Source organism: Cynocephalus volans, chromosome 3 (genome assembly GCF_027409185.1).
Source record: "Cynocephalus volans isolate mCynVol1 chromosome 3, mCynVol1.pri, whole genome shotgun sequence".
Classification (NCBI taxonomy): Eukaryota; Metazoa; Chordata; class Mammalia; order Dermoptera; family Cynocephalidae; genus Cynocephalus; species Cynocephalus volans.
In genome coordinates, this window is record NC_084462.1 from 135,283,164 (window position 1) to 135,306,688 (window position 23,525).

At 35.9% G+C, this 23,525-nt stretch overlaps 2 protein-coding genes across 2 annotated transcripts in view; one reads left to right on the forward strand and one right to left on the reverse strand.

Annotated features, from left to right (window-relative positions):
• The first annotated feature begins 2,984 nt into the window (after nt 1–2,984).
• Nucleotides 2,985–19,288, forward strand: RTRAF (RNA transcription, translation and transport factor). Its single transcript, XM_063091063.1, has 8 exons — nt 2,985–3,148; nt 4,718–4,842; nt 6,852–6,951; nt 13,232–13,318; nt 14,218–14,306; nt 16,412–16,480; nt 18,791–18,839; nt 18,950–19,288. Exons 1-8 carry the CDS (start codon nt 3,088–3,090, stop codon nt 19,102–19,104), a joined length of 735 nt encoding a protein of 244 aa, XP_062947133.1. The 5' UTR covers nt 2,985–3,087; the 3' UTR covers nt 19,105–19,288.
• Nucleotides 19,289–20,515: 1,227 nt separating this feature from the next.
• NID2 (nidogen 2) overlaps nt 20,516–23,525 on the reverse strand; it is a 64,196-nt gene continuing 61,186 nt past the window's right edge. The window contains exons 18-20 of the mRNA XM_063091898.1: nt 23,131–23,288; nt 21,580–21,703; nt 20,516–20,633 (exon numbers count right to left, since the gene is read on the reverse strand). Of these exons, the coding sequence (XP_062947968.1) occupies nt 20,516–20,633; nt 21,580–21,703; nt 23,131–23,288 (400 nt within the window). The remainder of the gene's footprint in view (nt 20,634–21,579; nt 21,704–23,130; nt 23,289–23,525) is intronic.

The following is a 23,525-nucleotide window of genomic DNA, read 5'->3' on the forward strand; positions in this document are numbered from 1 at the left end:
TGGTTGTCTTACTTAACAGTATGTTGCCCTGGTAGTAATGTTGAAATTGCCATCTCCACATTTCTGAAACCATATACACCCTTGCAAATATTTTAGGTTTGTGAGTGATATGGTCTCTGGTGCATCTATTCAACTCTGCCCTTGTAGCACCAAAGCAGCCAGTAAGCAAAAGGGCATGGCTGTGTTCCAATACAACTTTATTTATGGACACTGAAATTTGAATTTCATATAGTTTTCATGTGTCATGAAATATTATTCTTTTGATTAGCTTAGTTGGTTAGAGCATACCCTTATAACACCAGGGTCATGGGTTCAGATCCCTGCACTGGCCAGTTGCCAAAAAAAAAAAAAATACACACACACACAAACACACACACACACACACACACACACACACTATATATATATGTAAAACGTGTGTATGTGTGTGTATAGCATTCTTATCTTGCATTTGCACTGAGAACTCTCTTCCCCCAGATATTCATGTGGCTAACTCCTTTACCTCCTCCGAGCCTTCTTTTTACATTTCACCTTCTCAATGAGGTCTAACCTCACCATCCTGGCTAATACAGAACTGCATCATATCCCACTCCCCACACTGTCCTCACTTCTACTGCTTATCCACTTTCCTTGTTAAGATTTTCCCATAGGACTTAACATCTTCAAGAAGAGTAAATAATTTACTTATTTAGAATTTTATTGTTTGTCTTCCCAGGCCAGATGGTAAACTCCCTTAAGGCATGGATTGTTGCCTATAAGTTCACAGATAACTCCAAAGTGCCTAGAACACTGCCTGGTATGCAAGTGATACTTAACTTTGTGAAATAAATCAACAGATGGATTAATGACCTATCAAACTCCCGATCAACCATTAGATTGGAGCTCAGGTCATTTGATAGTAAAAATTGGTTTCCCCTTTTTGAAGTGCATAGAGGGGTTGGTCTTCAGAAATGGGATTGTCTAAGATTCACTTCCTGCTGGACACTTCAGGATAGGCCAAAGGACTCCTTCAAATGCAGAGAGGGAAAGAGACAAAAGGATTTTTAAATAAAAAAAAGAGATTGAATATTTATAATCTGTTATTCTTCTCCAAAATTTTCTTTATCCCCTGCTCAATTCCAGTGGGTCCCTTCAGCATTCTGTGTCTGCTCTTCCTTCAACCTCCCCACTGCAGGGGGTAGCCAAGGCTCATGACTAGGGTCAGTCTCAAGTGGCTGACAACTTGGGACCCTGAAATAGAAAGACTAGGTCAGGAGTAAAAAACTTCATTTTTTGCATTAAAGGGTCAATTTCAGAAAACAAATGGTAAGAACCGCTTTTCCTCCTTTTTAAAGAAATGCATTATCTACAATTGCATGTATTTTTTATCATTTTCTCTTCCTTGATGGGTTCATTTTTTTCTTATTTTTTGGCTAGTATTTCATTAATTACACAACTAGTATGCACCACAGTATGTGATTATAGCTACATCTTTGACCAAATTTTGTTGGAAGCAAGACAGTTTTGATCTTGTTTCCTTGATTCACTCTGTAAGCATCTTAACTGGAAAATACAGATGGTTTTGCAGTGCCCCCTTAAAACTGTATTCTGACCTTACGGTACACTTTGTACTTCTCATATTTCATTTATCACTTTCTAACTCTAGATTATAAGTATTTATTAACACATTTATGTTTGTTATACTTAAAATTCCTGAAAATAGACTATAGCTTACTCATTTGTAGGTCCCACAGATGCTAACACAGTATTTGATTAAAATCTGTTGAACTGAAATGAAACATATATAGTTGGCATACCCCCAGGAACTTCAGTACCTCCCCTTAGCCTGCCATGAAAGACCTTTCTTGATCAGGCCCCTGCCTTTGTCTGTAGTCTCTTCAGCTTTGATGCTGTTCCACACTACAGCCCCACAAGCTCTAGCCCTTCTGAGCCATGTTGTTGCTCATTTCTTGCCTTTCTACATCCTCTTCATTCAACATAAGTTACCCTTTTGACTGCATGGTGAACTCCTCACCATTTTCAAACCATAGTTCATACTTGTTTATCTGTTTATCATTTGTTTCCCTCATTAGTCTTTTAAACTCCATGAAAGTAGGAGCCTGATCTGTCTTGCTCACTGTTGTCTCTCCAGTGTCTGAAAAGCAGGTAGTGACTGGATCAGGAAGAGTCTTAAATACACTAAGGAGTTTTGATTATTTCCAGAAGGCAACGGGGAACCACTGAAAGATACTAAGCAGAAAAAGTTATGGCTTTTGTTTTAGAAAATCACTCGTTGCTATGTGGAGGAAAGGACTGCAAAAGGCAAGACTAGTCCTAAGTAATCAATTAAATAATTAGAGTAAGCAAAAGTGACGAAGGCCTGATTTGAGCTAGGATGGAACTGGTGGGAGGTGAGGGATTTGAGAGATAGGAGAGAAAGAATGGCAGCAATCGGTGACCTACTGGATGCTGTGACCGAGGGTGAGGAGGAGTAAAGGATGACTCCCAGTCTCTGACTTCACTTAGTGGCTGGTGATATTTGGAACTATCACGCAGTATTATTGTTGTATGTTTACCTGTGGATCACTCGCAGCTAGTCTGAAAGCATCTTACTTCAGGGACTTTGCTTTTCAGTCTTTGAATTAGCAGTGTTAGAAGAGCATCTATTCTGTAGGAGGAGCAATAAATAAATGAATGAATACACTTAAAACACTGAACAGTAATTCTATGATCCAATGAGAGGTATAGCCGATAGCAGAAAGCGTACACATATTATTCTCTTCATGATGTATCAAGAAAGGGAGGAAAACAAGAGGACATTGACTACCCCGTTGCTTTTTGTCTGCTGTACTCGGACGCTGACAATAAAGTTTATTTGAGCGTCGACGTGCCCAGACGTGGCCCCGCCCCCTTAGCCGGAGCCGCGATTGGTGGGCATTTGCCCCGGCCGCCGACCTCAAGCTACGATTGGCCTAGGCCGCCGTCATTCCGCAGCGTCCCGGCGCCAGCCCGTCCTCTTGCCGCGTCGCGGGTGCTTGCGCCGCCCGCTCTACCTCGCTTCTCCTCTCCCGGCAGAGTCCCGGGGGACCGGAGCGAGAAGCGGGGACCATGTTCCGACGCAAGCTGACGGCTCTCGACTACCACAACCCTGCCGGCTTCAACTGCAAAGGTGAGGTGGCGGCCCCGGGTCCCCCACTTAGCGCCTCCACCCGGGTTACCCACCCGGACCCTCGGCGGCCTTGTCTCCCCCGGGGGCCTCCGGGCACCTCTCCCGGCGGCCGCGCACCTCCGCTCTCCTCCGCTCCTCTCTGGTCGCGCCCCCGGCCTCGGAACGCCTTCACTCACGCCTTCCTCAGCATCACCACGTTCCGCACTTGCTTAACTCCAAACACTACCTCCTCCACACACCACACACACACCACACACACACGCACACACACACGCACACACACACTCACACACACACACACTCTCTCTCACACTCACACTCACACACTCTCACACTCACACACACACACTCTCAAACACACACACACCCCTACTCTCTTCAGCACACAAAAAGGAAAGCATTCGTCGTTCTCACGTACCCTTCAATTCTGTGGTTTCCCGGGTAATTGGACAATACCTTGAGCACTTGTTAAGGGCTAGCACAGTGCTGGATTCTAAGGAACGTGCTGAGTAACTTGAAGACTAGTTCACTGCCCGCCAGCAGCTAAGGGGTAGGGGTGGGGGCAGTCAGAAGCCACGTAGCAGTGTGAGATCAAGAGAGTACATAGTGAAATCCAGGACCGACAATAGAAGGGTAAGCCCGTATTATTATGTTAATACTGTTAATTATGTTGTGTGAGTCGTGCAAAAAAGTTAACAGCAAATGAACAGGAGGGTTGAATTGCAAATATAAATATTGCAAATTCCAGGTATCTGGAATTTTACAGTATTGAGATTTGAAAAAGTAACACTTATTCATTATTTCTCAATTACTTATTCCTTTCTATAGTTCATGGCCTGTGGTAGATTAGTAAGTTTGAAAGTGGTCATCAGGTACAACTTGTGATACTAGGACCATTGTATAATTCTCAAGACTTCATAATGGAAGCTTGAACTTGTGAAATATTGATATTACCTACCTCAAGAGGGTATGGGGAGGAACAGTGCATGTACTTAATGTGCAAGTAGCAGTACATGACCATAGTAATCACGTGTCTTCTATTTTTCTGAGTTTTTGTCATTTAATTTTTTGCACTTTATTTTATTGTTTATCACTTTACTATTTGTTTTGCTTTATGTACTTTGCTATAAACGTAACCTTGCCCAGTCTCTCCTTTCTCCCCAACAAAGGAACTGGAATATTAATAACTAGTACTTAAATAGCAAAGTTATGTGCCAGACACTTTTTATCCATATTTATTTCATTTAATCTTCATAACCAATCCTACGAGGTAAGTCCTATTATTACCCCCATTTTGTAGCTGAAGAACCTGAGGCACAGAAAGTGTAGGTGATTAGCTCAAGTTCATACAACCATCCTGCACCCAGAATTTAAATTCAGGCCCAGGATTAGAACAAATCATTGTTAGTCTGTGGCTCCAGACTGTACTTTCAGCTTCTGCTCTGTCACCTCAAGCTCAATTAACTTAGTATTTTGGGGTTGAGAAAATTCTAAAAGTCCAATTATCTGGGGACAAGGAAGTATTTTATCTAGTGCTTCTAGTGCTTCATATGTTATTTTATGTTGCAGATGAAACAGAATTTAGAAACTTTATTGTTTGGCTTGAAGACCAGAAAATCAGACACTACAAGATTGAAGATAGAGGTAATTTAAGAAACATCCACAGCAGTGACTGGCCCAAGTTCTTTGAAAAGGTAATGAATTAGGAAGTAAAATAAAAGTACGGAGAGCTTTTCTGTAACTTATATGAAGATAGCTTAAAATCATGTTGTTCTTTTAAGGTAAAAATAATGATCAGTGTTAGAAAAGCTGGATTTCATGGATTTAGCTTTTTCTTACCATGTTTCTTTTGATTTTAGAGCCAATTATATTATCTCTTCCTACCAAGTTTTCAGTATTAGATAGAAATAGTTTTTTCTGGAAACATTGTGAAATTTCTTAAGTAAATAGTGATATGTATTCTGAAGATGGTAAATACTTCTTTCATTTAATGGCCAAAATCAGAATTTTTACATTAGACCAAAAATGTACTAATGGTACACTTATAGTGCTGTCTTATATAAACATTATTAATTCATTATTGACATGTTTGAAAACTGTGTCATGCTTATGCTATGTTTAAAGTATACAGATGTCCACTGTTGTGTGCAATAGAAATAGTCCAAAAAAGTTATGTGTGTATATCATATTTTTGTGGCTGGAATAAATTTTCCATTGACTTGGTTTAATTTTAGTAACATTTTTGCAGCAAAAGGAATTGTTTTCAAATTGGGATAAAAATCATGTTTTAAGCTATCACTTACATTAAATATTTTCATCAACTATATTTCTTTTATTACTTTCCTTCAAAAATATCATGAAAAGGTAACAATGACACCTACCTTATAGGAATGGCTTTGTTGTTAATGACTGATATACCTATATACCTGTTCACAGAAGTGCCTCGCCCATAGCAAGGCCTGGCCCATAGCAAGGCCTGGCCCATAGCAAGTACTATATGCTTATTATTGCCACCCCCTCTACTCTTCCTCTTTCTACTACCACTGGAATATTTTCCTTTGCTCTTAAAATATATTTTTGAAATTTTTGATTGGCTTCTTAAAACTTTGAAGTATATTGTTAGGATTTATCTTTATTTACATGACATGTTATGGCCCATTCATGTGTATAATACAAAGTTCCACATGTAGAAAGGTATTTGAAGAATATAAAAAATTTTCTGATGTAAAACACTCAGAAATGACAGTAAAATAGGGTAACTTAAAGCTAAATATATTGAACTTTACCCAGATGGATATTGTGCTTCAAGTTGGTTTCTTTGGAATGGATGTCATTGCTTAAAGCACATTTGGAACTTCTCTTTTGGAATTACTTTTAGATCATGAGTTACATGTTTTAAATATCCCTAGTATTGACAATTTATACTTTGAATGTGGATTGTCTTTTTGTATCATCATCAAATCTTGTGAATGAGGTGATTTTTTTTTTTTAAGGAAGGGTATAAAATTTTTGGTTAGAAAATCAGTTATGGCTAAAAACTGATGACTCGTTGGTTATCCCAGAAAGTAACAATATTTTTGCTGGAATTAGATTTTAAGCTCCTAAGAGACTCATTTGAAGGATGGATATATTCATTTGGATATACAGCTTCTGATGTTTGTTTAATACTAGATTACACCTACACATATGTTACATGGATTACTCTATTCAGTGGGCATTTTCATAATATGAAAGTTAAGGTTTAGATAATAATTGATTTATTTGTATATCCTCCTCTTTTAAGTTTTCCTTTTTATTTACTTGCTCTATGTATATTGAAGCCTGGAATCAGAAAATTTAGATTCAAGTCCCAGATCTAAATTGTATAACCACTGGGAAATGTCAGTCTCTCTAGGCCCCAGTTTTCTCATTTATAAAATGAGGACATTGTTCTAGATCATTTGTTCTAGATTCCAGGTGTCCTACCTGGGATCTGCAAAGGTAAAAATTTCAGAACAGCATGACGGAAATATTTAATTTTCTTCTTAAGATGATACACTTAAATGTTTCCTTCTTTTAGCATATATAGCACATCAAGTGTGTAGTAATATGAATGCTACAAGAAATTCTTAGAAATCTAACTTAAGGTCTCTTTCAGTGTACCATTCTGTTGGTTCTGTGACTTTATGATAATAATGAAGCTGCTTTTTTTCCCCCCTCACAGTATCTCAGAGATGTTAACTGTCCTTTCAAGATTCAAGATCGACAGGAAGCAATTGACTGGCTTCTTGGTTTAGCTGTTAGACTTGAATATGGAGATAATGGTATGTTTTGTGGGGAATATGTTTTAAAAAGAGAGAGAGGAAAGATGGGAAAGAGGGAGTGTGAAAATGTAGGGAACTTACCAGTTTGTGTCTTTGTTTTATACTTGTGTTGTTTTACTTGGTTCATTTTTATCACAAGAAGTTAAAAGCACTTTCTAGTGTCTCTCACTGATATTTACATTTTTCATTCAGAATTTGGAAATGGTGTTCTGGAGAAGGCAAATTGACTGTCTTCTCACAAAGTAATTTTAAGTTTCCTATCGCCATATTTCACAGTCTGCACCTTAGCCTTTCAAGTTAAATTGTTTGTAGTGCCCCAGAATTGATGGTATTTTGGAGTGTTGTTTCCTGCCATCTTACAAGACATTGAAACATATATTAGTGTATATTGATATTAGACATACTGTAGGCCAAAATCCATTTATTACTGATGTTTAATGTTATCAAAGATACTTCTATTATTGGAAGATTTTGCATATTAATTCCTATAATAAAAACTTGTGTTTCCTCTCATTAAGCCATTTCATTTTGAAAGCCCTGCCAATAGCTAAGAGCAAGATCTGATCATCTCATCTTACATTCATCCTGTGCATTTTGTTTTTCTCTTTTATGGTACTATCCATTCCAGTCCTCTTAATCATTTGCTTTTGGAGCCTTTTTGATATCTTTGGCTTCTCCTTTTCCCTCTTATTCTGCCCCCATTTATGTTTTCCCGTATCTGTTGTATCTTATCTTCTCTGTTCCCACTGCCATCACCCTAATTCAGGCTCTTGTCACTTTCTGCTGAGATTACTGTAATATTTTCCAAACTAGTCTCCCATGAATGTCACCCTCTATTCTCAACTGCCTGACCCACCAAGCTAACTTTCTGAAATGTAAATCTGTTTTAGAATGTTATTTACTCCTTGTTCCAAAGAACAGCTCCAGTTATATGAGTATATTGAAAAACACTAATTTCCTGTTTTTCACAAAAGGAACTACAAGCTCCTTAGCCCGGTATTTAAGACCTTTGATGACTGGTGTCCAGCCAGTATTCACGTATTTGACATCCCAGCCAAACTAGAATAATACTAGTTTCATATCCTGTTTTCTCTCCCCTTGATTTCTTTGTTCACACTTTTCCCTTGGCTAATATGCCATTTCACTTTACCTTAACACATTTAAATCCTACCCATCTTTTTAAGATCCAACTCAAATGCCACATCAACAACAAATATTTCCTTCTGAACTTTCATAGCTTTTAGGTCTTTTGTCATTTTTCATTTCACTTTTATGTCTTATTTGGCTCAGTAAATTGTAAGCTGATACTCAGCTTTGTTTCCTGCATTGTACTTCTGTTAGTTTCCTCTTGCAGCTATAACAAATTACCACAAATTCAGTGATTTAAGACAATTTATTATCTTATTTTGGAGTCAGACGTCCAACATCTGTCTCACTGGGCTAAAGTCCAGTTGTCAGCAGGACTGGATCCTTTTGGAGGCTATGGGGAAAATCGTTTCTTTGAGTTTTCCACCTTCTAAAAGCTGCCTGACTCTGACCCCTTCTTCCATCTTCAAATAGCAGTATAGCATCTTCTATCCTATGACTATGCTTCTATTTCATATCTTTTTCTCTGATTGACCCTCCCACTTCCCTTTTACAAAGACACTGTGATTGTCCTTACACTGGGCCCACCTGGTAATCCAGGATAATCTTCCCATCTCGGGGTCCTTAATTCAATCACATTTGCAAGTTCCTTTTGCCATGTAAGGTAACATATACACAGGTTCCAGGGATTGAGATAAGGACATCTTTTGGGGAGGTGGGGGATGGTGGTATTATTATTCTGTCTGCCACAGTACCTGATGTAGTTTCTTGCACACAACAGGTGCTTATCAACTTCAGTAATTGGCGAATGCAGTACAGTTATGTAAGCGTCATGGGAATACGTTCGGTGAAATGTGTCATTAGGTGATTTCATCTTCTGTGAATATCGTAGAGTGACTAACACAGACCTAGATGGTATATAGCCTATTACACACCTTAACTATATGGCATAGCTTACTGCTCCGACCACCATCGTATAGGCAGTTTGTTGGTGACTGAAACGTTATTGGGCACATGACTGTGTGTGTGAATGATTATATACACTAATTTGGAGTGTCAATTAGTTTTTGCTGATGTCTCAGACTTAAATTTCAGATGCCTGTAACAAAAGTCTTAAGGAAAGTTCTAATTTGATACTTTTTCTTTACTTTCAATTTTAGTTTACAAAGAAAATATTGTGCTTTTCTTTCTTTAGAAAATAAGTGTTGTAATCATAAGTCTTGTGGCCTTAGTAGTGTTAATTGGTTTTTAGGACCTTTAACAAGGTCTTTTTGTTTATCCTGCTCTGGGTTGGTAGGAACTGTGTGTTAGCTGATTTATTCTCCATCTTATCAACTGTTTTTCAGCTATTCCCAAATAAATTTGTAGTCATATTTTAATTTGTGTTTTTCCCTTGTTTATTCTATTTGTTCCATTTTCAGCCTTCAGTGGTAGGTGCCATATGATCACATATCCCTATAGTTGACTATAATTACATTTATTTCCCAGTAGTAATCATGGTCATTCATGAATTTAAAAAACCCAAAAACTTGTATGTGAAATATAGTAAGTTTTTCAGTATTGAAAAAAGCAAATAAACATATAGTTGAAAGGTAAATGATCAAAATTTATTAAAATTCTAAACTAGAAAACATTTTGTTTAATCTTATAATTTAGAATTGCAAGAACAAAGACTATTTATTGAAAATTGTTTGAAGTAGTAATATTGTCCCTTATCAGTAGGAGGTGCTAATGTTCTTTTGTGGTTTTATATTATGTTGCTGCCTTCTTGACTTTAACTTACTTATTTTAAATTGCTGAAACCATTGTGAATTTTTATTTGTGCCTTACCACTTTTTAAAGGCTTTTGCTAGCTTGTCAATTAAGGTGAGTAAAATTTTTTTTCTTTTACTTTTTTGATATTTCAGATTTACAGAAAAATTGCAAGAATAGTACAATATATATATATTCACATTCTGCAAATTTAACATTTTATGTATCCACATTCTGCAAATTTAACATTTTACTTCATTTGCTTTATTCTTCTCTCTCTACATATACACACATAATTTTTCTGAACCATTTGATAGTAAGTTGCAGATGATTCACTTTACTCTTGAATACTTTAATGTGCATGTCCTAAAAATGACATTGTCTTACATAACCACAGTGCTGTGATCAAAATCAGAAAATTAACTTTGATATAATATTATTATCTATAGGTATTATTCACATTTCACCAACTGTCCCAATAATGTTCTATATGGCCAAAAACCCCAAAGCAATCTAGATTATGCATTGTATTCAGTTGTTACATCTCTTTAGTTTCCTATAATCTGGAACAATCCCTCAGTCTTTATTTGTGCTTCATGTCACTGATATTTATTTTGTACTTGGTTAAGGTTTCTACACTGTAAAATTACTATTTCCACCTTTGTAATAAACACATATCTTGTAGGGAGATACTTTGAGACTATGTCAATATGGTTTTGTTCCTCAAACTTTCCCCCTTGTTTTAATGATTGCTAAAAGGTGTTTTTCTAATTCCATCATTCCTTCTACATTTATTTGTTGGCTTTCTGCTCTAAGGAGGAGCTTTTTCTTCTAATTTATTTGTTTGTTTAAATCAGCATAGAGTGGATTCTCATTTTACTCAGTGGGTTGCAATCCTTTTTCTCATGGCTGTGTTGATGTTTACATTGTTTTAGATTTGGCCAGTGGAAGCCCCTTTGAGCTAACTCCTGTCTTTTTTTTTTTTAACACTTTTATTTTTCCTTTCTGTGTCATTAGCAAATCATATAAGCACTATAGCCTAAGATACCATTTTGGGCATTAAGTTTAGGAATTACATTAGTCCCCCTTTATGTGTGATTTTCACTTCCCTCAGTTTCGGTTACCTGCAATCAACTGCAGTCTGAAAATATTAAATGGAAAATTTCAAAAGTAAACAATTCCTCAGTTTTAAATTGTACACTGTTCTGAATATCGTGATGAAGTGCCATGCTGTCCTGCTTCATCCTGCCTGGGAGGTAAATCATTTCTTTGTCCAGTGACTAACCAGTCAGTCGTTTATCAGAGTGACTGTGGTATCTCAGTGCTTGTGCTCAAGTAACCCTTATTTTACTTAATAATAGACCTAAAGTGCAAGAATAATGATGGTGTCAATTTGGATATACCTAAGAAAAGCCGTTGAGTGCTTTCTTTAAGTGAAAAGGTCAAAGTTCTCAACATAAGGAAATAAAATAAATTATGTGCCAAGGTTGCAGAGATCTATGGTAAGATCGAATCTTCTATCCAAGAAATTGTGAAGGAAGAAAAAGTTTGTGCTAGTTTTGCTGAGGCACCTCAAACTGCACAAGAATATATAGGATTCAGTACCTACCCATGGTTTCAGGCATCCACTGGAGGTCTTGGAATTTATCCCTTGCAGATAAGGGGGGACTTCTGTATCATTAAGTGTTTTATTCATTAATTCTTTTTAAGTATTATTATTTTTCAAATAATAGTAATATAATCTATCTTTAAAATTCTAAATTTCAAGTTTCCATGAAATAAGTTTTAGGTTTGTATATTATGGTGTATTTGGAGTTTTTATTTTTTAGAAAGCAAGGTTTTTAGATTTCATATACAGCATTCAAAAGAAGATTTTGGGGGAAAAATCCCTACTTTTTAGTGAGTTTGTATTTAATCTTATGTAGCCTATACTTATCCTCCCCACAATCTTCTATCCCAAGTTTCAGGGAAAACAGTAAAAGCAGACTTTTCCCCTTCTAAAATTTAAATGTTTGAAATGATTACCTTTAGAAATGTTAATGAAAAGATATGTCAGGTATTCCAGTAATCATTTTAGCTTAATCAGAAAGCTACAATCCTTCAATAGGTGGTGCTGGGAAAACTGGACATCCATATGTAGAAGAATGAAACTAGGTCTGTACCTCTTGCCATGTACCAAAATCAACTCAAAATGGATTAAAGACTTATATTTAAGACCCAAAACTATAAAACTGCTAAAAGAAGACATAAGGGAAACACTTCAGAAAGTAGGACTGGGCAAAGACTTTATGAATTAGACCCCAAAAGCACAGGCAACAAAAGAAAAAACAAACAAGTGGGATTATATCGAACTAAAAAGCTTCTGCAGAGCAAAAGAAACAGTTAACAGAGTGAAAAGGCAACCTACAGAGTGGGAAAAATCATTTGCAAACTATGCAGCTGACAAGGGATTAATATCCAAAATATACAAGAATATATCCAGAATATACAAACAGTAAAAAACCAAATAACCTGATTAAAAAATGGGTAAAGGATCTGAATAGGCATTTCTCAAAGGAAGATATGCAAATGGCCAACAGACACATGGAAAAATGCTCAGCATCACTCAGCATCAGGGAAATGCAAATCAAAACCACATTGAGATACCATCTCACTTCAGTTAGACTGGCTATTATGAAAAAGAGGATAACAAATGCTGGTGAGGATGCAGAGAAAGGGGAACCCTCCAGCGCAGTTGGTGGGACTGTAAATTGGTGCAGCCATTATGGAAAATGGTATAGAATTTCCTCAAACAGCTACAGATAGAATTGCCATACCATCCAGCAATCCCACTGCTACCTAAAGGAATGGAAATCATGTCCAAGGGATACCTGCACTCCCATGTTTATCGCAGCTCTGTTTACAATAGCTTGGATTTGAAACCAACCTAAATGTCCATCGTCAGACAGCTGGATATGAAAATGTGGTATATGTACACAATGGAATACTACTCTGCCATAAAAAGGAATGAAATATTGCTATTTGCAGCAACATGGATGAACTTAGAGAAAATTATGTTAAGTAAAATAAGCCAGGCACAGGAAGGGAAGTACCATATGTCCTCACTCATAAATAGGAGCTGAAAAATAAAAAAGATACAACAATCACAATCATTTGTTGAACTTTGAAAAGAGAACAGAACTGAGCCCACCAGAGGCGGGAAAGGGGGAGGGGGAAGGGGGGTTAGTGAGAAATTGGTAAAGGGCCACCAAAAATGATTACATTGTGTAATGATGAATATAGAAATTTTCAAAAGTTAATAGTCACAGTCTTAGATTTTCTGTAGCAAAAAATGATTGGATGAATTCTCTTACACTTATAATCGGTTTGGCACAGTTAAATTCAATAAGTTGAGTTTATTTTACCTTAATTTACCATTCTACCAATTTTTCTATTTTTATAGCTGAAAAATACAAGGATTCAGTACCTGATAATGCAAAAAGTGCTGACAATGCAACTAAAAATGCAGAGCCATTGATCAATTTGGATGGTGAGTATTTAAATGCATAAAATTGATCACCAACATTTTTGGTTTCTTAGATGTTTTTTACTTACTAGAATGAAGTCCAGATTTACTTGATTTTAGTAAATTAAGAATGCTTCATGTAGACATTTATGTTGATGTTTTACTCTCTATAATGTTTTTTTATTGTCTATTATGATGTTCATTCTCCATTGCCTTGCAGTTGAATATCTGAATGTTAAATGCTGTTCTTTGATTTGCCCTTAGAAAGTTGGGGTTTTGATTTGTATTTAATCATTGGGGACATTGTTTGCCTTCTTGGGTGTATAAATTTTTTTAGTCCAGTGACACTGTGAGACAAAAGACAAAATTTTTCATTATTTTATATCTCAGGTGTGTTTTAATAATTCTTTCCCCTTTTAAAAGAATGAAGATTCTAATTACCTAAATTATGATATGTTAAATATGCTTTCACTGGCTAATTGTGACCTATAATTTATGAATAAGCTTATTGGACACTCCAGAGCTGCTGCTCAGAGAAAAGGTTTTGGGAAAACTGTCCATTGAAGAGATCTGTGTATTCAAATTAATATCCTTGGGAAGAAATGTTAATTAAAAGTGCTACATGAATGAACCTTGCAGAACAAGTTATAGGACAAACCTAATGTGAGTTAAGTTAGTCATTTATTGGATTGTTAAAAAAATAAAATACATTAATAGGAAAACAATTTATCTCTTCAGTTTACCTGGGTTTTGGTACTCTACACTGCTTTGTTTTTTCTCTTGTCAACAGCAATTTTAAAAATTAGGAAATTTGCTGTTACTAGAAAATTGAAAATGTTTTTGTAAGTTTATATCTCACAGATATGTCTGTAATTGTGTATTTGCAGAGCTATAAGTTTTTGTTTGTTTTTAATCTTTTATAGTAAATAATCCTGATTTTAAGGCTGGTGTAATGGCTTTGGCTAACCTTCTTCAGATTCAGCGTCATGATGATTACCTGATAATGCTTAAGGTCAGCCTCATATTCTTGTTTCCTGACAGAAACTCCGTGCTTGTAGAAAAATCTCTTCATTTTCTAAATATTAACTATTGATTTTTAAGTTTATGGTTGAATGACTGAAATAAAGTAGAGGAATGTGGGACTTGCAGATTTTATGATTTCATCTATTTTAGATTGTCTAATAATAACTAATATCAAAGAGTGTTTTTGTGCCTTCCATTGTGCTAAATCCTTTGCAAAGATGATCTCATTCAGTCTTCCTGACAATCCTACAGATAGATGCTAATAACCTGTTAAAAAAAAATAACATGTATATGAAGAAAATGAGACTTAAAGAGGCTATATAATGTCCAAGATGACACAGAAAGTGATATAGCCAGGAATTTAATCTAAGCACTCTGACCCTGTGGTGCATTCTTTTTCCAACATTACCCTACTTCTGTTTAATCAGTACTTCTAAAGATTCATGGTCTATATTCATTAAGATAGTGGAAAATGCCAAATTAGTAAGGGAGAATTCGGTCAAAAATATATATCCTAAAATCTCTTTGAAAAATAATTGTTTCTGTCATTGGAGTACCCTATCCTAGATAGGCCACTCAATTCATACCTTTACTTCAGGGAGCTCAATAATCTGAATTTTTTCTCTCATTTCTGAGAGAAAAAATATGCTTGTATGTCAGAAGATTTATTCCTAGTAATTGTGGAAGTATAGTGGGGTAGAGCAGGGGAGCTATACTTAAGAATCTAGACTTGGAAATTGTTTTAGAAATTATTATTGGTTTTATAAGAAATTAAAGAGCTTTTGACTAGACCTGTGCATCTAAATTACTGTAAACTACTTTGATAAATTGAATAATTGTTTCACTCTATCCAAAAGAGATTAAACCATAATTTATCCTGTGTTTTAGAGTTTAATTTTATGCATTAAGTGGCAATTTAGCAAGGGAAAGACTATTCTATAGATTATTAAAATTTCCTGCACTGAATCTGAGTATTAACTTGGATTTTTGTCAACCCAGATTGGATGCTGAATGACAAATACTTGTTTTTAGTGAAATATAGCTGTTTCAAAGGCTTGTTCTTCACTCAGACGATTATGTAAATTGCCTTGAAACAGTTGGACAGTGGTTACGTCAGCTTTAATCATAAACTAAATGACAGGAGAAACAGACAATGCATAGCATATTTGGAGTGCTTTTGTTAGACTTTGAAAACCCAATGGGAAAACGTATAAATAAGCTGTAACAAAAAGCTTCATAAAATTCTAGTCCTAGCTGCATGTTTGTCCCCTTTCAGTTATTTTGAGACATTCAAACAATACATGATAATATGGAAAACATCTTAGTAGGTTTGCCATGTATAAGAATTAATATATTAACTGTTTGGCAACCAGTCTGTTTATTGTATTTGCAGTCAAAAGATTGTTTTCATTATCTTTTTCAAATATAACATTTGGTTTTTATTAAAAATAATAAATTTTCAAGTTTTCACCCTTACTTTTGAGTTGTAAGTGCCATCCCCCTAATTAAAATTCCATTAAAAAAATCTTGTTTTAAGTTTGCATGTGTACTACAGGCATGTGCTTGGTGATTAAAAAAAAAGTGTCCTTTGAAAGGTCTGAAAACATTTTACTAAAGTGAAGTGAAAAAAGCAAGGTATAAGACAGTGTGTTATGATATGCTATCCTTTGTGTCAGAATGTGTATGCATGCATGCATAAGCCTGCTTTTAACTTAATAGTTTTTGTAAGGATACATAAGAACCTGTAACAATGATTGTCTCCTGGAGGGATGGCTAGGCTCAGGCTTAGAAAGGAAACCTACTTTTTACCATGTATCCTTCTGTATTTAAGTTTTATTTTACCATGCACATGTATTACCCATTCAAAAATGTTTTTAATTATTGTGAATATCATTCCATATTATTAAATATTAAAAGTGTAAAAACTTTCATTATAATAGCAGTTGGTTTTTTGTTTTTAACTTATTGGGGAGTTTGTTAATCAACTAGTGATTGTAACTTCATCAAACTGAGCATCCTTATTCTCTAGACTCAGAGAAGAAAGGAAGTTAAACAGCCTATAAAAGGTAAAAACAATATTTTTGGGTTTCTTAGGCAATTCGCATTTTGGTTCAGGAGCGCCTGACACAGGATGCAGTTGCTAAAGCAAATCAAACAAAAGAGGTATGTATGTTTTTAATTCTAAATTAATTATTAATGAAAATTTCTTCTTTTAGTGCCATGAGTTTAAACTTTGCATGTATCTGTTTAAGATACCCATTCTATGTTAGAACAGCCCAGAGAAAGGATAGTTGATCTCAGTAGTTCTTAAGCAAATTGAATGTACCCAGTTGCTGGGGATTGTTTTTGAGTGAGAAATGAACTTCCTGTTTATCTCACTTCATACCCTGGAAAAGCTACCAATACCTCATGCACAGTCTACAAACCACTACATATGCCTAGTTTATTTAAAAGGATTTACCCTCATGAGATTTCTTGGATTATATTGATTCATGCTGGAAAACAAAGGACATACCTTCTCTTTTTTACTAATTCATTTTCTTCTTTTTCAATCTAAATCTTATTCTTGTTCTTGTTTCTTCAAAGTAAATTCTCATTTTGTTCAATTTCCTGGCATAAAACATTATGATAAAGTAACTTGCCTAATGTCACCTGGTTGATAAGAATTTGAGCTTAGGCAGTCTGATTTGAGAGCCTGTGCTCTTAGGGTGGGTGGGGACAGGGGTCCATGTGTGGAGGTCTGCATGAGCTTATTGATCTGCTTAGGTAAAGGGGTAGGGGGCTTTATTAGAATATAAGGGTCAGGGTCTAGGTTACTGAAACAGTAACATCTTTCAGTCCTGCTTTGTAGGCTGCGTATGCTTTACACCATGACTATCTTCTCCTTAAAGATAGAAAAAAATACTTCTAGGATATTTTTAGATTAACAATATTAGAAATCCAAATATCCCTAAGGTCTCATTGACCATGAAACAATGCAAAGAATGTCCTCAGGGGTTAGCAGCAGCTGTAGGTGTCTGATAATGCCACCTCCTGCTGCATATATGTTGCAGTGAATGCCTTGGGCACAACCACCATTCTGGACTCTGGTCTCTCTTTTTTTGTGCTCCCACTCTCCAATGTCTTTTGTCCTCTGATCCCTTTAGCCAGGCCCAGCCATGTTAAAAGGTTACTAATGCCAGGGCGGTGTAGTCCTCTCTTTCTGAAAGACACTTAGTTTTCATTTAAAGGTTCTTATTGGCTTATTAATTATGTATGAATTGAGCCACTAGAAATGGGATTAAAGATCATTTTATTTCACAACACTGTAGAACAGATAGTAAATTGTTCTGGCATAATATAATCATTCATTCATTCAGCAAAATTATGTCTTTGGTTTGGAAGGGATTGCAAATAAGGGTATAGCCACATCTCTTTGCTCATTTGCAAAGTAAAATTTAGTTTTATTTTCAGTGTTCCAAATTTTAATTTTAGTGTCATCTCAAAAGATACCAGCCTACAATAATGTAGTGAAGTTCTTGCCATTTAGTGTTCTTGTTGTTAACTATTCTTAGCTAGTATTTGAGGCATATGGTAATTTTCAGGTGTAGCTGTTCCTTGGAGCTCCTGGTACCAGACTGACATAAAGCCACTGAGTACAACTCTACTCTTTAATATAGCTCACTGTACTTACATACCAGTTGGTTTCTTCATTTATATAACATCATTAGCTATTAGGCAAGTATTGAGCAGAGACTAAAGCATTTAAATGGTGACAGCTTGTAACATTGAAAGTACAGGCAGTGTTTGCTTGTCCTCATTTTTATCTGATAGTTATTGTGAAGCCTCTACAGTTTGGCATCTCATCATAGTCATCGTGATATGTCTATGTGTAGGTGCTTACTGGTTAGCTAAATGGTTTAGTTTTTCTTCATCTTCCTAGACTGTTTCAAAGTAATTTCCAAATGAACTGTTAAAAGTTAATTATACATAGGTAATTTGGTAAAGATCATGTTGGCTGAAAGAAATAGTTGTATATATTTCAGGTTGATTTGTGCAATTGGAAGACCAATTAATGTACTCAGAAATAAACTTCCTTGAAAGTAATATTAAAAGTAGTCCTATCCTATTTGCCCTGTACATTGCTGCTTACAGTAAGTAAATCAGGACAGTAGCAGCCCCGCCCAACCCTCCTTCCTTAGCAGTAGTTACAAAACACTGCTGCAATAGGGATTTATTATTTTATGTGCCTGGTCCAAAGAATGAGATGGGCTATAGCATTTCCCAATACCTTTAAAGGCTATTCTTTCCTAACTGGTTGTAATAGGAAATAACTTGTTCATCACAAGGCAGATTTAACCAAAATTCTTAGTCCCTTGGCCATCGCAGCTAAAAGAAGCGAAATAACATTACCTGGCTGCTTGTCACAGTTTCAGATGAGAAAAGAATGTTATTCTTAACTATAGTCTCATTTTGTCCATTTTTTTTTTTAAGGGCTTGCCTGTTGCTTTAGACAAACATATTCTTGGTTTTGACACCGGAGGTAAGTGATTTTAATTCAAACTATTTGTAGAGACATGGGGAAATGAGTGAATAAATGGTCTTAAATACAAAAATTATATATTAATGCAGTGTTCTTTTCTTACAAAACAGATGCAGTTCTTAATGAAGCTGCTCAAATTCTGCGATTGCTGCATATAGAAGAGCTCAGAGAGCTACAGACAAAAATTAATGAAGCCATAGTAGCTGTTCAGGCAATTATTGCTGATCCAAAGACAGACCACAGACTGGGGAAAGTTGGAAGATGAACACACTTTAGGATTTTAGCATCTCACCTACTTAGTCCAGTTGGGAACCATGTACACTTCTGGCATGTTTGGAAAGCAAATGTCACATTTTCCAGTGAAGAAAATTGAAAATTTTCCAGAAAATTGACTGTTCTAGAGATTTACCACCATTGCTTTTTCTTTAATAAAGTTTGGGAAAGTGCAACGTTTTTTTATTGACTGTGTATTACTGCATTCAAGTGAAAGTATTATCTTTTAATTCTATTTTCCCACAATCTTTTTGAAGTACCTTAGTATTTGTATAATTAGTTTGCTTCCTCCTTTATGGTTAAGGTACATACATGCCAACCCCCAACTTTGTTATAGAGACAATATAGATCTTTAAGTGGTAGGAAAACTTAAAATGTTTTATTGGAATAATCTAGAAAATTTAAGAACTGTTACATCTTTGGTATTTATAAATGTAGTACCTTCTGTTGGGTACTTCTATAGAGGCACTAACAGGATCAGAAAATACAAATGAATCATTCTAGCACCTGTTGATATAAATAGAAACACACTGATGCAGAGGTAAAAAACAAAAATCTTAGAACTTTTGTTGGGAACTATAAATAAGTTGGTTTTTTCCTATCTTGTTCTGCATAGCCTTCTCTATGTCACTATGATCGTTAGGATTGTATTTTTATACTGACCATGTGTGCTTTAATTTCTTGGCCAGAAAGAATCCATAGCAAAAATCATATTTAGTGTCTTAAACTCTAGTAGTAACAATTAAAATTCTATTACTTTTTTAAAACTTGCAATAACAGCCTCTGTTTTTAAAAATACAGTAGTAAAGACTGAGGTATAAACTTTCCACAAATATACTTAGTCTTTTTGCACTAAAAATGTTCATCTTGTATGTCCAGGAACTTCCAATGGCCAATTCCTTTTTCACTTTCTTTGCCTTTGTTTGCAGTGTTCTTTAGGGCCAGGATTCTGATTGTAAACTCCAAGTCTTCCTTTACATTGTCATATTTACTCTCTTCCTGCAAGAGAAGAGTGGGGAAGGGGACAGTTGGTGAGTACTTTGTAACTAAATTACAACAGCAAATCATTTTCATTTTGTGTATAGTAAGCTAGGTGGACTTAAGTTGGTAAAGACTGGCCTCCCCCCAAACGTTGGCCATTAACTTTTCCAGCTTAGGACTGGCCAGTTAGCTCAGTTTTGTCAGACTGTGGTGCTGAGAACACCAAGGTCCAGGGTTTAATCCCTGTACCTTCCAGCCACCAAAAAAACAAAACAAACAAAAAAAAAACTTTTCCAGCTCAAAGTGGCTCTCAGTGGTGGCAGGAAGAGGACAGTGTCTGTGGCAGCAGAGGTAATCTGGGTCAAGGGTAATCAGTTACCATATGTATCCCTTCTCTACTATAGGAGCATCCTGAAGCATATTCATTTACCTAGGCAGAAGGGGTAGACTGCAGTTATCCCATAGAGATGAGATCGCTGTTCTGGGAGATACTCATCAATAAACTGGCTACTGTCTTTATGTAGTGATATAACACCATCCCTGGTAACAGAAAGGAAGAGTGAATTAATAGAGAGTCAATCACTACATAAAAAGATATGAGGTGTTATGTACAAAAAATCAGTTTAAATAGAGACAAATCTGCCAGCCTTCTAGGACACCTTTTTAAAATCAATTTAATCAAATGAGTTTTGACTCATTTAGATATGGAAGAGTTGTCTAATATTAGTGGTTCTCAAAGTGGTCCCCAAACCAGTTTCACCTGAGAACTTGTTAGAAATGCAAATTCTTGGGCACCCCCTCATATATACCAAACCAAAAACTCTTGGATGGGACCCAGCAATGCATTTTAACAAACTCTCGGCATGTTGCTGATGCCACACTAAAGTTTAGAACCACTACTCTAAACTGATTGTTCGCAATCCTCGTTGTATGTTAGGATCACTAGAGGACCTATTAAAATACTGATGCCAGGGCCTCATGCCAGACCAATTAAATGAAAATTGTTGGGGATGGTGTAGAAGGGCTTAGACTGTATTTTTTTTTTTATGTTCCCCAATTTTTCATTTGAGAACCAGTCTGAATTAAAGTAATTTTTAGTCTCCCAGGTAGACAACTAGTATGTCCTCAGTGTGGTTTAAAACAAAACTTAAACCCTATACCCTCATGATACCACTGGGTAGTCATTTATTCTCTGAAGAACAGGTTTGGATTAATGTGCTTCCTTTTTAGATAGTTCGTTACCAAACAGCTTTGCCATTTTTAAGCTACATATGAGCAATACCATTATGTTTCTGGGTGAAGTAAAAGCATGATTTTAAAAGCAGTAACACTTAACAGATATTATTTACTAATGAGAGGATAATGAAATGAAAACCTCAGCCTAGGACTTAATTACTAAAGTTACTTAATTGACTTCTGGTAAAATAAATAGTGTGTCCTCCAGAACAATTTGCCTTTTCAGTCTTGTTCAGAGTGTTGGGCTCACCTCCTCCAGTCTGTGAGGTAGAAATGATCTGCATAGCTGACAATGCCAAAGGGGTAGTTGAGGTGATTATGAATGACATGTCGTCCAGTTCCGTCAGGTAGTACACACTCCAGTTTTTTGGTTCCTTTTATAAAAACATTAAAAGGGGCCAATGAGATCCTTTCATACCAAGGAGAGGAGAAAAAAAGAAACACTGCTTTGCCAAAAATGCTGGTGGCAGATTCCTTCTCAAAGGAAACAAAGGTAGAATAGAAAACAGGATATTTTACATCATACAAATTAGCAACTGTAAAATTTCCTTTTCTATTACTAGTCTCCAGTTTGTTTAATAGCATTTTAGATTTTAATAGAAATTCAAACTTTTAATCCTTTTTTGGAAGAAAGTGTTACATTTACTGAAATCTGGCTAAGTTTCTCCTAAAGTAGGTCATTAGAGTTAAGCATTTTTATAATTTATATAACTTTAAGTCTCAGCTTATAAATTGTTGTAAGCATCCTTCCCATTTGTAAGCAATGTATGATATCCAAGGCAGTCTTTTAACCAAAATCCTTAAATATTTTTTAAAGAATATTTTTCCTAAGTTTAAGAAAAAAGCAAAATAGTGACATGCGTCATATTTTTCAGTGTAAAGGAAGGAGTCTTGAAAATTTTGCAATAGCTAAACAATTCAAGAATTTCCAAGTTTTACATTTCTCATACAGTTCTGATTTAAATTTCAAATAATTTTAGAAAATGTAACCCAGTTTTGGACAACTAGGTTATAAAAGTGACCCATCTGTGTTATAGTCCCTTTGTATTAGATTATAAATTCTTCAAGAACGGTCTTTTTCATATTCTTTAGAACAGACCCAGACGTATAGCATCTTTTCAGTTGTGCTAATAATGAAAAGCACATGTCAGAAACAGATGAACCTGGATATCAGTAACCAAAACTTATTACTGAAGGAAACTATCCTGCCACGTCACTTTTCAAAGAATGTCCTCAGCATAATAACATACTGACTGTTAAATTGACATATACTGGCCATATTTAGCTCAGTTTGTCAATTCAACAGTGGCTAATATCTCTTTGTAACTCTTAAAAAGTAGGCCAGGTGCTCATGTTGCGAGTCATGCAAGCAGTACAAACTTACTGCCTAATTCAGCCTTCCTTCACTCCAAACCCCAAAAAGTTCATCCTAAGAATCATTACAAAATATTCTTTAAAGGTGTAGACCAAGGGCCAGCCCGTGGCTCACTTGGGAGAGTGTGGTGCTGATAACACCAAGGCCACAGGTTCGGATCCCCATATAGGGATGGCCGGTTTGCTCACTTTGGAGAGCGTGGTGCTGACAACACTAAGTCAAGGGTTAAGATCCCCTTACCAGTCATCTTTAAAAAAATAATAATAAATTAATAAAAGTGTAGACCAAAGGAGAAGATTATGTGCTATAATATTAAAAATTTGTTTAAACCAAAGGATCTAAATGATGAGATTTGGTTTTGGATCTGTCACAGTGCTCACCCCCACTGTAATAAAGGGTTATCTATTTGCATTCCATCAGTATTACCTGCATCTGCCCAGCAGAGCAGTTTGGAGAAGGGGTCAAATGTTAAACCATTGGGTAATCCAATATCTTTATTGACCAGAATTCTTCTGTTTTCTCCATCTAAAGAAGATGTTTCAATTTTAGGAGCTTCTCTATTCCAGTCTGTCCAGTACAAGTTGCTGCAGATAAATTAAAAATCAGGATTGTAAAAGAATAGCTACACAGCGTATGGTAGGCAGCATCTAAGATGGCCCCCAGTAAATACCCATCTCCTGCTATTCACAGCTTTAATACCCTGGAGTTCGGGCTGCACTTAGTGTCTTGCTTCTAGTGAGTAGAGTATGGCAGAAGTGATGGGGTATCACACAAAACCGTGGGTTCCCTCTCACCCTCTGAGGGTCTAGATGCCATGCTGC

Coding starts and splice junctions, on each gene's coding strand:
- RTRAF (XM_063091063.1), top strand. CDS start 3,088: ATGTTCCGACGCAAGCTGACGGCTCTCGACTACCACAACCCTGCCGGC. Junction 6,952..13,231: donor ACTTGAATATGGAGATAATG/GTATGTTTTGTG, acceptor CTATTTTTATAG/CTGAAAAATACAAGGATTCA. Junction 16,481..18,790: donor AAGCAAATCAAACAAAAGAG/GTATGTATGTTT, acceptor TTTTTTTTTAAG/GGCTTGCCTGTTGCTTTAGA.